Raw genomic sequence first — 11,886 nt, forward strand, 5'->3', positions numbered from 1 at the left:
GGGCGCGGGCGGGCGGACACGTGGGCCCGGCCCGGCCCGGCCCGGGCGGCGGTTTCTTCCCTGGTGAAAACAGATTTGACATTTCAAGGGTGGGGGGAGGGAGCGGTATAACAGCCTCCCCCCCATCACCCCGTCCCGGCCTGCTTCGGAGACGCTTCCTGGGAGGGCCCGCCGGCCCCCTGTGCGCCCGGCTCCGGGGGAAGGAGAGGGGCCGTGTCGCGGGAACGACTGGTTTTGAGAAGATGGGGGAGCGGGTGGTTTGGGACAGATCCGGGCTGCAGAGGTGCCGGGCTTCGCCTCGACGGGCGGCCCGAGACGGTGGGATTCGTTTCGGGGCAGCGGCGTCCTCCCCGAAACGTGGCAACGAATATCCAACTTATAAGTCATTAACATTAAGCCTCTAAGAGGCCGCCCACGCTTTAGGGAGCCCCCAACTTTTGCAAAAAAAAAAATGTCAGACTTGCTTATCGGTCATCAACATTAAACCTGTAAGGGCCCTGCTACACTTTAGGAGCCCCCAAAATTTTGCAAGAAATGCCCAGCTTACTTATCGGTCATCAAAATCAAGCCTCTAAGGTCCCCCCCACAGTTTAGGGGGGCAAAATTTTGCAACTTGCTTATAGGTCATTAACATTAAGCCTCTGAGGGCCCCCCCACACTTTAGGCAGGCCCAAAGTTTTGTGACACGTGTCAGACTTGCTTATAGGTCATCAGAATTAAACCTTGAAGGGCCCTGCACACTTTAGGCGGCCCCAAGATTTTGCAGCATGCGTCCGACTTGTTTATCGGGCATCAAAATTAAGCCTTTGCGGGGCCCCAAATGACTCTCTTGCCCAGGGCCCTAAGGCCACCACCGTTGGGGGTGAGTTGAGGTTGCTGTTACGTTTTAATTTATGTTTTTGAAATAACCGAAGCTTTTAAATCAGCGGCTTCTCAGGCTCTTGCAGCTCCCTGTTCAAGGACGGTCTTGGTATTTCTACCCAAGGACTAGATTAAAATAAGAAGTGAGACTGTTTGAGGCGTGTGGGTTTTTCCGTTTTTTTAACCTCTTCTGGTTGGCAATTCATGAGCTGACCGAGGGAAAGACTAGTTGTTACTTGACTGGATGACTTCAGGGAAATTTAGCACGTTGTGGAAGATGGCGGTGAGTCATTGCCGAACCTGGTGGCCCCGCGTGGCTTGTTGGTTTCTGTGCTACTGGAAGGGCCGCTTCTGAGATGCTGGAGCTCTTGCAGAAGTTTGAAAGACAACTTTTGTGGCCAGATCCTAGCTCAAGTACTGCCACATCTGCCTACTTGTTCACCTTGGAGGTACCTACCTTCATGTAATAGGTGAAGTGAAGCCTGTTTTAGACATCTGACACCTAGATATCGTCTGAGGGCTAACCATATGATACACTCCTGTTCAACACGCTTCAGATGGAGGATGCTTAGGGAGCCTTTATGTTGCCACTGGAAATCCGTTCTGATGCATTGGTCACTACCCTGCGTGAAACCCCAAGTGCCTCGGAGCGAACCTTGCAGAGGTGAAAGCAACAGTTGCCTGTCCCCAACCTGGTCCAAATCCAGGTTCAGTTCAGCTGGTGCTTGAGAAAGTAGCCACGTCCAACGTCCGGATTATTGAAGTTGCTCCTCCTGACAGCAAATTAAACTGCCCGAGTGAAGCTGTCACTGTGTGTGCTACAAAAGGAAAGATTTTAGCAGTTTGAGGGCCAGCAAACTTGGCATTTGTGCTTGTGCTGTTCCAGCCTCCAAAGAATTTGCTGATTGCTCTTTTCAGAGTTGTCCGTAAGCAAAAAAAAAAAAAAAAAATATATATATATATATAGAAGTACCTCCCTGTAATAGGAAAGCCAAGAGGAATAAACCGCTTGCTTCTCTTGAGCAGGGTTGCAGTTCCTCGGTGTGGATTAAGCTGGTTTTATAAAGTCTTAGCTGCGTGGGGCAACTGGCGGAAATGGAGCCGAGTGGAGATTATGCCAAAGAGCAAAGGAACGGATCTGATTTTGCGCGTGTGTGCCAACCCCGCGCAGGGCCTGGAGCGAAGCAGGGACCGTTCTGCAATGCAGACGATTGCAGAAATTGTGTAGAACTGATCTTTGGGTCGTGGCAGATCTCGAGAGCTTTGTGTGGACGAGGAAGCAGCATTTTTTTGCTCTTAACCTCTTTGGCCATGCTTAGCAGCTGGGTGGTGTCTCGGTATCACTTTTCTTCCTGAGCAAGCAGGGGCAGGATCAAATGTCTGTCCAGCATTGTGGTGTGTAAATGGGGCCTTACAGGAAACTCTTCCCCCATCTCTTGAGGACAGATTTTGTCTGGGTGATGCCAAACCATTTGTGTCTTTGCGAATCAAGGACCTTGGGTCTTAATCAAAATATCTTTGTAGGCAGAACAGTCCCACAAGCAGAAAAAGGATGGGTATGCAGCAGCTACATTTTTAAAGCAGACATTAATACTAAATAAAGTCAAATAAGTGAGTTCCTGCTGTTAGCCCCTATGTCCGGCTTAGATTCTGCTTAAGTAATATTCTGGCCTGCCTTTAAATATTCTGTATGGGTCCAGTGGGGCATGACCTAATTCACTTTCTGTCCTAAAATGCACTGCATTGTGCGCTGTTTGGAGTCATGGCTTGGCAGTGACAAGTGAAGTGATTTCTTCATGTGATCTTAAGTACTTAAATATAGGGTTTCTTTTGGCATAGAAGTATGTTCAGGTTCCAGAAAGAGTCATTAAATACAAGCTCTTGGCCAAGTCTGGGAATAACAAGAAAGACGGGTATAGAAAACAGTCCTGAGGAATCCTGCTACTGTGGTTTTGGTGTAAAAAAGCTCAGTCTTCAATAGTATAAGTGTCGGTTGATGGTCGCAGGTCTCCCTGATGAATAGAGGAATGGGGAGAATAATTCTAGTGTGCGTGGTACACAGTAATTCACTGGCGTCTCCTGGAAGCCTCTGTGCGGTGTAAAACCCAGACTTGATTGGTAATTGTTTTCCCCTGTAGTTCTCCCCAAGTGCTGGCAACTTTATAATTAACACGTGCGGAAACTCTGACAGCTTGCCCCCGCCAACCAACCAGCCATTTTGAAACGAATGCAAATTCACGCTGCTTTGCCAGGAAGTCTGGTGGTTTTGCTTTCACTTTGCCCGCAGCTTCGTCAGCATTCGTTACACCGCCTTTCTCTGAACAGCTTCTAAAGTCTGCTCCAAGCAGCTCAGTAGCTTGGCTAGGGAGATCAAAGCAGAGGCCAGTAGTTTTCAAATGTTTTGACACGTTGTGCTATATACTTGCATGTGGTCTCTAACTTCCATGCAATCGAGAGCAGTTCAACTGTGATTTTATAGCAGTTTTCCTCTTCGCGTCTGGTTGGAAGAGCAGCCTGCGGCAGATCTCTGCAGCATTTTGAGCAGGTGGAAAGAGGCAGAGGGGGCACCCCTTATTCTGTTAAGTGGGGCTCGAGGATGGTTTTTATTGAGGGGTAAGAATTGCAAAACTTCCTGCAATCAGAAAGCACCAAGTGAATATTTGGGGAGTCTTCAAACGAGGATACTAGGGAAGAAGCTCTCTCGGAGACTAGCTAAGCCTGCTCAGTCTGGAGAAGGGTTACAAGGGAGGGGCTGGAAAGCAGTAACTGGAACAAGTGGCATTTCCTCTGGAGCAGTAAGCTTCCTTCACTGCTGCTCTTGTGGGTTGCTGGTGTGATCTGAGTCAGATGAGACCGGTTTTTAATTAGTCCTTTCACTTTTGTGTGGATGGGGTTGCAGGTTGCAGTGCGCAGGGCTATGATCCTGTGTCTTACTCTCATTAATCCTTAAAGCTGCCTACTTCCTCCTTGTCAGAACGGTTCAAACCAGCAGATTTCTTGGGGATTTAAAGCACAGTGGAGGCTGGGATGTGTGAAGCACCTCGTGGCTTTGGCTCTTAGTGCGCTGCATGCTCGGCCCTGCCAGGTGCCTGTGCCCTGAGCCTTTGGCTAGCTGTAGCATCCACGGGGGGTTCTCTCCATCCTGTCCGATGGCTGGTACTGTTTCTAGGGTATCATAGCATCCGCCTTTCTCATGTGGTTTTTCTTTTCTATAGGACTACATTTGCCCGAGGTGTGAGTCTGGTTTTATTGAAGAACTTCCTGAGGAGCCAAGGTAACACGCTGCTTTTGAAAGCTGCCACTAGTGCAAACTCGAGGCTCTTCTGTTCTGTTTCCATATCCTGTGCTCGGGTTTCGTGTCCCATAGCTACTACTTTGGTGGCTCCTACCAGCATTCGGCTTTTGGTGAAAACTGTGGGGGCCCATCCGCTCGTACCATTAAGGCTGTATCAGACTGAACTCGCAGAATTTACATCCATGCGTAAGCTGGCCCTGTTTCCCAACCATCGTGGTATGAGGCATGGTCTCTTGGCTAGTAAACTCAACTTGTTCATGCTAAGGAGGTGGGAGAAACCGATTCCAGCTCTACAGCATGGAGAATCTCCTACAGCAGTTACACTGTCTGTAGGGGTTAGCAAGTAGGAGAGGCATTCTTACCACTGGGTGTTGTGGTGCAGTGTATGCTCTTAAAAAGCAAAGATGCAGGCATAGTTGTAGTACGCGAGGACAAGGCAACATGTTTTTTTTCTAGGTAAAAATACTTTCCATACAACCCAGTGCATCTTCACGGCACTGTAATGGGGTCAGAGGCAGGTTGGTACCTGGTTACACGTAAGATGTTTGAGTGCTGACTTGCAGAGCAGCTCTGAAAGGCGGCTGCACGTCAGAAGCTCTTTTGTTCTTTGACGTATAAGCAAGACTTTGCTCACATCAGTAGAGTAATTAACTATTCCTGTAACGTAAGGCAGCTGGTTTTCCAATGCTATAGAACAGCCCATCTCCACTAAAAGGCAGCATTGGTCTGATAGCCTAATCTTGAGTCTGCATATCAATCTTAGCAGTGTCAGTGGCTTGATCCGACTTGGTCTCTGCACCATCATTTGCTCTGTTATTAAATAACGATAAGCTAGTGCAGGCGTGGGTAATGAGGACCGAAGGATGTTCCTACAGCTCTTTGCAAGCACACAGCCAAGTGATGCTAATGGTTCTTTTTCAATTATTGATCAGGGTTCATCCCCTAGTCACGTAACTTTGCAAGACAGACAAGGGGATTTGTTTCAGTGGGCTGGCTTATGACAGCAGCGTTAAGCCATACTTTGAATTGTAATACGTAGATACGTAGTGCTCGCTTAAAGCTTTCCAGGTGCTCCAGGGGACTGAGCTGCATTGCAGAAGGGCATGGCAAGTAGTGGTGAATCTTTAGGTGCTGTGTTACAGATGGTTTTCACCAGCAAAGTTGCTACTGTGCAGCTAAAGTGGGAAGATGTGCCTGAGGGGGGCAGGGGGGTCTGAACATAGGAAGAAGGGACTGCAATAAAAATGCTTCATACCATAATGTGTGCAGTTACGGTGGAGAACAACAGCTGATGAGAACATAAATCCCCATGATGGTGACCTGCTATGCTGGCCGTCTGTCTGTTCTCCTTGCTGAGGCCGCATTCCTTGCTTCCCTCCCTTGAAAAAGCCTTTCCCCATCACCTGTTCCAGCAGGCTGGTATTTCTGAAGCTAACCGATACTGTTTGCTCTTCTCAGGAATGCTGACAATGGGTCCAGCTCTTCCACAGCGACCAGCGATCAGAGCAGGCATCCATTCGAGGTGAGCGATAGCTGTTTCACGGCCCCTCCGGGTCTGTACCCCTTGGACTCTGCCCAACGTTTGGGGCTAGTATCATTAAAGTGCCACTGTGTAGATGCTTGTAATATGGCATTATTGTCAGCAGGTTCCTTTTTTAGTGCTTCTGGCCCACATACCCAGTCATTGTTAGGAGGGGCTGTGCTGTTGTATATCGAACTGTTTGCCAGGGTGTTTTGGTGCAGTGGTTGCAATTAAGAAGTCAGCAGTTAGCTGCAGCAATCACACATTGTTGGTTCCTATTGCTGTGCTTAATTTTGGCCTGTGCTATTTATTCACCATGGAGTTGCTTCTCAGCCTAAGCCCATCTGCTGCATCTTGACGCTGGTTGGTATCAGCAGAGAGTGGGCTGCTCTCTTCGAAGGCCTTTATGGGAACCTCGGTATCAGTAAGAGAAGAAAAAGCTTAATCCCCCTCTTTGTAACCAGCCTGCCTTCTTGCATGTTTTCCCTGTAGAATGTGGATCAGCACTTATTCACCTTGCCACAGGGGTATGGCCAATTTGCCTTTGGGATTTTTGATGACAGCTTTGAGTTTCCTGCTTTTGGGTCCAATGTGCAATCTGAAGACAACAGGGATACGGAGAACCGGCGGGAGAGGGAGCACCAATCTCGGCACCGATATGGGGCCCGGCAGCCCCGAGCCCGTCTCACCGCACGGCGTGCCGCTGGCAGGCATGAAGGAGTTCCCACGCTAGAAGGGTGAGAACAGCTTCACAGTGCCCTGCTCAGTGATGTTTTATCTCTCTGTAAGGAAGATTCTGTTCCTAAAGACTGTTTTTAAATAGGCCTGTCGGGGTTGATTAGCCTACGTAGATGCCTGACTTCATCTTATTGAAACTGCTACTTCTGGAACGGGAGATTTCATCCAGGATTAGAACCCTTAATTTGGCTTTGATCTTGAATCAAACTGACTAGCTCGGCTTCATTTTCATGAGCTCTACAGTACTTAAACCTGCAGTTTCTCCCTCCCAAGGAAAAGACTATGCCTGGGAGATTTTACCCTCAGGAGCTGTCAGGCTAAGCAGCCATTCATGTGTCCTGTTTCTTTTCTTTAAGAATATAGTCCGTTATGTTCCTTGGAAGGAGAGTGGCATGAAACTTTCCTGCCACTGCTGGATTTCTCCTGGGCATTGCTGGCCCAGTGTGCTTTGCAGTCAGCAGCTGGAAATGCTGCTGTCATCAGTGCTAGAGAATAAGTGCTAGAGACTTTTCTCTGAGTATGCCCCAGAGGCTCCTTCCTGCCTTCACATCAGAAAGAGTCCCTCTCCAGATAAAATCCTCCAAGTTCTTGCCACAGGAAGAACTAATCACCAGTCTTGCCCTCCGTTTTGCCCCAACTAAGGCCAGATATCTTTCTAGCTACTATACATGTATATCTCAGGGTGGTTTGATGTATTCTAGTTCTTATGTGGTGTTTAATATTGTTGTCTTTCAGAATTATACAGCAGTTGGTGAATGGAATTATTGCACCTACTACCATACCGAACCTAGGAATAGGTCCTTGGTGAGTTGGAGAGACAAGCTGCTCTTTTTGAGGGTGTTCTGGCTTACAGCCATGGCGAAAACTAATATCCTGTTGCTTTTCTTCTTGAAGGGGAGTCTTGCATTCGAATCCAATGGACTATGCCTGGGGTGCCAACGGCTTGGATGCAATTATTACACAGGTAAAGCTGGCCCCTCCTTTCTCGTGCTGCTGGGGAGATGTGTGCAGTGGTTTGTACTGGATCAGAGCCCTGTTCTAAGAGTGTACATGAGTCGACAGCTGTCTTGGCTGGTGGAGAGTGAGAATCCAATTCTCCTTCAACCCTCAGCCACCCACATAAAAAGATGTTTTCCTAGGGAGTTTGGTTAACACTGCCTTGCCTGTGGTGGTAATGCCACTTGTTTCTTGATCCATCCTACTGAAATGTATTGGCAGGAGGCATCTCTGTGACATCTGCTGCCACTGAGGCTTTTTGGTACCTGTCCTTTAGGAAACAATGTGTTTGAGAACATGTAGAAAGAAGAGCATGATCAGAGGCATGTTTCAGTCTGAGCTCAGCTTGGGCTGAAAGGACTGTTTACCTGCCTGATGCAGCTGACCTGTTTGTATAGCTATTTGTGATTTAGTGGGGTAGAGGGGCCACTTCTGACTGTACCCCTCATATGCATACAGTGGTTTTTAACCCAGGTACCCATTAGAAAAGTGACAAAAACATCCCAAGAAAACTTGCCCTGTAGTGTGGGTTCAGCCTGTGGAATTTGCTGCAGCGAGCAGAGTCGGAATGCCACACAGTTTTATAACCCCGATGTGACAGCATGCATGTTGAATCTCATGTTGAGAGTTGCCAGCTGCTGGGCTGAGAACACAAGGGAACCTTTATCCCTCCACGCAGTGCTACAAAATCACCCGTATCCATCGTGATGGATGTGGAATTTAACCTGTGAAACACCAGGAGTTAGGCAGCAGTTAGATGTGGGCAGGGGCGGATCTAGGATTTTGAAAAGGAGGGTGCAGATGGTGCATCATCCCATATAACACAACACGCATCTTTCTCCAGGTAAAAAGAAACAAGAAGCTTTCCTCATATACTAGGGACCTAGAGCCATAGTATGCATTTTTAAGATCAAAGCTAAAACAAACGTAACTTTATTGGAATGAGTTAAAAACAGTCTGCCGGGCTGTGACATAGATCTGCTTTACCAGGAGCATCTAACAGGCAGCAGAATTGCAGAAGAAAGGCTAGTTTGATTAGTAGAACATCAAGAGGAGGCTTGATAGTCACCTGGCTGGGGTCATCTGACCTTGGTCCTCTTTCCTGCCAGGGGCAGGGGGTCGGACACGATCCATTGTGGTCCCTTCTGACTTTACAATCTATGAAAGGCAATGAAAAAGAAGAGAGGGTCATTAACACTTGTGGAATGAAGAGTTTAGAAGGAATTGGGTAGATTATAATAAACCATCAAGTCAATAGACTCCCTCACTGCTGCTGCCAGTGCGATGCAGTTGGTTTTAAACTTTTTAGGTGGAGAAGGAATCATAGAGGGGGTGCAGCTGCACTAGTGCATTCCCCCCCCCTAACCTTGACCTGCCCCATGACACAGGTTTGCAGGGGAGGGGGTGGTGGCGCAGTGCTGTGTTCTAGCAGATTCCCATATCCCATCAAGCCTGTTTCACGTTCCTGCACTTTCTACCATCTTTTTTCTTGCAGTTACTAAATCAGTTTGAAAATACCGGACCGCCTCCAGCAGACAAGGAGAAGATCCAGGCCCTCCCCACCACTCAGATAACACAGGAACACGTAGGTATGTAGCCTGCAGCCCTCAGCAGAGTGCTTTGCAAAGCTTTTGTTTGCCTTCTGCTTGGGCTTTTCATTTGTGCCTGATAATTTCTTGAAGGCCTAAAGAATTCAGAAGGAAGAATGAAGCAGGGCTCTCTTTGTGCGGAAAAAAAGAGAGCTCTGTAAAACTGATGGATTTGCAGCGGGGAATAAACCTGTCTCATTTTGTAAGAGCTGGGTGTGGGTGAATGTCAGAGAATTCATCAAACGGGAGACCAAGACAGTCTGTCTTAAAAATGCAGAGCTTTCAAGAACTGCTGGGCATCCTCCATCTTAGGGGATTTTGCTCTGCTATAGCTTGTTGGTAAGAGTGGTGTACTCCAGCTCTTGCTGGCATACTGCTAGGCCTTGCTGTCTGGCTGTAGCAGGATTAGAAGGCAACAGAGTAAAAATGCCAGGCAGCTGCCTGCCTGCGGTGGTGTGAGATTGCTCTATAGCTGTCAGTGATGTGACTTGCATAAAAATGTTAGCCATGAATAACCATTCAATCTGTCATTTTCAGCATAGCCTGATGCCGGACAGAGTTACCCAAATACATATATTTGCATAATCCACGTACCCCAGCAGACTGAGGGAGGGAACAAAAGGAGTGGGGAGATTTTTGGAATAAGTGGAGTCCCAGGTGGTGGGGCGGCAGAGGAAAGCTTTCTACCTGGTAGTGTTGAGAGTGGAAGGGGCAGTAGCCAGGTGAGCGAAGGGAGGACAATAAGGGGATGTGTTAAAAGCTGGATTGGGGAAGGGAGCTGTCCCACTGTTCCTGAGCTGGGGGGAGAGGATACCTACTTCAGCCTTTTTGTTCTCAGCATCCTCTCTCTTTGTGACCTGACAGATTCTGGGTTGGAGTGTCCTGTATGTAAAGAAGACTACACAGTGGGCGAAAACGTCCGGCAGTTACCTTGCAATCACCTATTCCACAACGGCTGTATAGTCCCCTGGCTGGAACAGGTTAGTTACACTGGAGCGGGGCACTTTGCTCCGAGGAGGATGTTATAAAACCCAGGAGTTTTCCAGGCAGCGCTGTTCTGAGTAAATGTACCTGTGTAATGCTGGTGACACCTGAGCACAAGTAGCCTTTTGACCCGCTGAGGAAGGAGGCAGCTGGGGTCAGTTTAGACTGTTGCTTGTGCTGTTCCCATGTCTTTATTTCTAACCCTTTTTCCTGATTTTTTTTTTTTTTTTTTTTTTTTTTTAAATCCCCAAAGCACGACACATGCCCAGTGTGCCGGAAAAGTTTAAGTGGACAAAACACTGCCACAAACCCCCCAGGACTCACAGGGATGAACTTCTCCTCGTCCTCCTCCTCCTCTTCCTCCAGTTCACCAAGTAATGAGAACTCGTCAAACAACTCTTGAATCGTAAACCAGCCCTCTCCCCATCCACCCCTACCCTGGCCCTGTGCGCTTTCCAGTGCCCTTCCTCCCTCCCTAGCCAACACAAGCAACTACGGGCCTCCAGAGCAGAGTGAGGGTGGGGTCAGGGGCGCGAGGGGAGGAAGCAGAAACCCCCCAAATCCCCCCTTCTGAGTTCTGAAGATGTCAGAGGCCTCTGGTTCTTCCGAGATGAGAAGTCTCAAGTTCTGCAGTGTGGGATGGGGGGGAAGCACTCTGGCTCGGAGCTCATCTGGTCGCTGCGTGGACTCTTTAACGTTGCAGTGAAAAGGCCGCCCAGGGTCCCTGAATGGAAACCTGAGGTGCTGAGATTCTGGATGGGAAGGCTGTTTGTATGGTTGTGAATTTGAGATTCCTTTTTCTCCACGTCGTCTTTTTTTTTTTTTTTTCCCCCCTCCCTGCCTCCCCTTCTGCTTTGGAAGTTTTAAACCTTTGAAATGAAAGTGTAATACTCTGGTTTGCTCCCAGGATTTCCAGGCGGGGAGGGCTGGCAGGCGTTAGCTAGTTGCCACCGCAAAATGTGAAGTCCTGAAATAGGCCCGACTCTTCCTCCCTTTCCCTGCCTCTGATCCTTCATTTTTCTCTCGATAACCTCACCCTTCTGATATTCGACACTGAAAGGGTTTTTATAATTTTAAATTATTACTGCTGTTAAATAAATGGACGTTTCAGCTCACTGAGAAGTTACGCATGATTTGTGGAAAAATACAGGGTAAACTCTTCTGAGAGTACTGTACTTTCCCAGTGCAAATCCAGTCTGCACTGGGACTGTGGAACCCTCGGCAGTGTGCCGTCTGCCAGCACCCAATGCCTCTTTAACCCCGGGTTCCTCCGTGACCAACGCCCCATACACACATTGCCAGCCTGTCAATCGTCGTCAGCTGCGGGACTGCAACTTTGCAGCGTTCTGGCCTGCAGTTTTTTTGTATTTTTTCATCCCTTCCATCCTGCCCGGTCGCAATCCGGCCCTTCTCATCCCGGATGGAATCGTGTGGAGCGTCTGACATCAGGCCTGGAAGTGCATCAGAGCGAGGAACAGACAGATGCCATCGTGATCAAATGAAATACATAAAATACATGATGAATGACATTGGGGGGGTGGGGGAGGGGAGGGGAAGAAATGTGTATATCAAAGCTACTTAAAAAAAAAATACAGCTGATTTAAAACCTTCCAGGCATGCTTGTGAATCCGTTTCCTTAACTAGATTTAATTGGGGTGGGGAGAACTGTTTTTGTATTCCTCTTCCGAGGGGTTTCTACCGTGTGTGTGTTTGTGTGTGGCATTTTTGTTTAAAAGCTGATTCATTCTGCGGTGGGTGGAAGAGAATTCAGGTTTGCTCAAAGTTACCTTCTCACGGGTTGGGGGAAGGATGCTTTTCATTGATTGTTTCAATCACTTGAAAGCTTCGGTGAAGAAACCTGTACAGCATCTGTAAGGGCTTTCCGGGCTGACCTGATGAAT

At 48.2% G+C, this 11,886-nt stretch overlaps 1 protein-coding gene across 1 annotated transcript; it reads left to right on the forward strand.

Annotated features, from left to right (window-relative positions):
• The first annotated feature begins 1,138 nt into the window (after positions 1 to 1,138).
• On the forward strand, positions 1,139 to 11,600 carry RNF126 (ring finger protein 126). The gene is made up of 9 exons (XM_006017569.3): positions 1,139 to 1,144; positions 4,077 to 4,135; positions 5,615 to 5,678; positions 6,171 to 6,415; positions 7,152 to 7,220; positions 7,311 to 7,380; positions 8,908 to 9,001; positions 9,866 to 9,981; positions 10,239 to 11,600. Exons 1-9 carry the CDS (start codon positions 1,139 to 1,141, stop codon positions 10,386 to 10,388), a joined length of 873 nt encoding a protein of 290 aa, XP_006017631.1. The 3' UTR covers positions 10,389 to 11,600.
• Positions 11,601 to 11,886: the final 286 nt, after the last annotated feature.

Source organism: Alligator sinensis, unplaced genomic scaffold (assembly GCF_000455745.1).
Source record: "Alligator sinensis unplaced genomic scaffold, ASM45574v1 scaffold1295_1, whole genome shotgun sequence".
NCBI lineage: Eukaryota > Metazoa > Chordata > Crocodylia > Alligatoridae > Alligator > Alligator sinensis.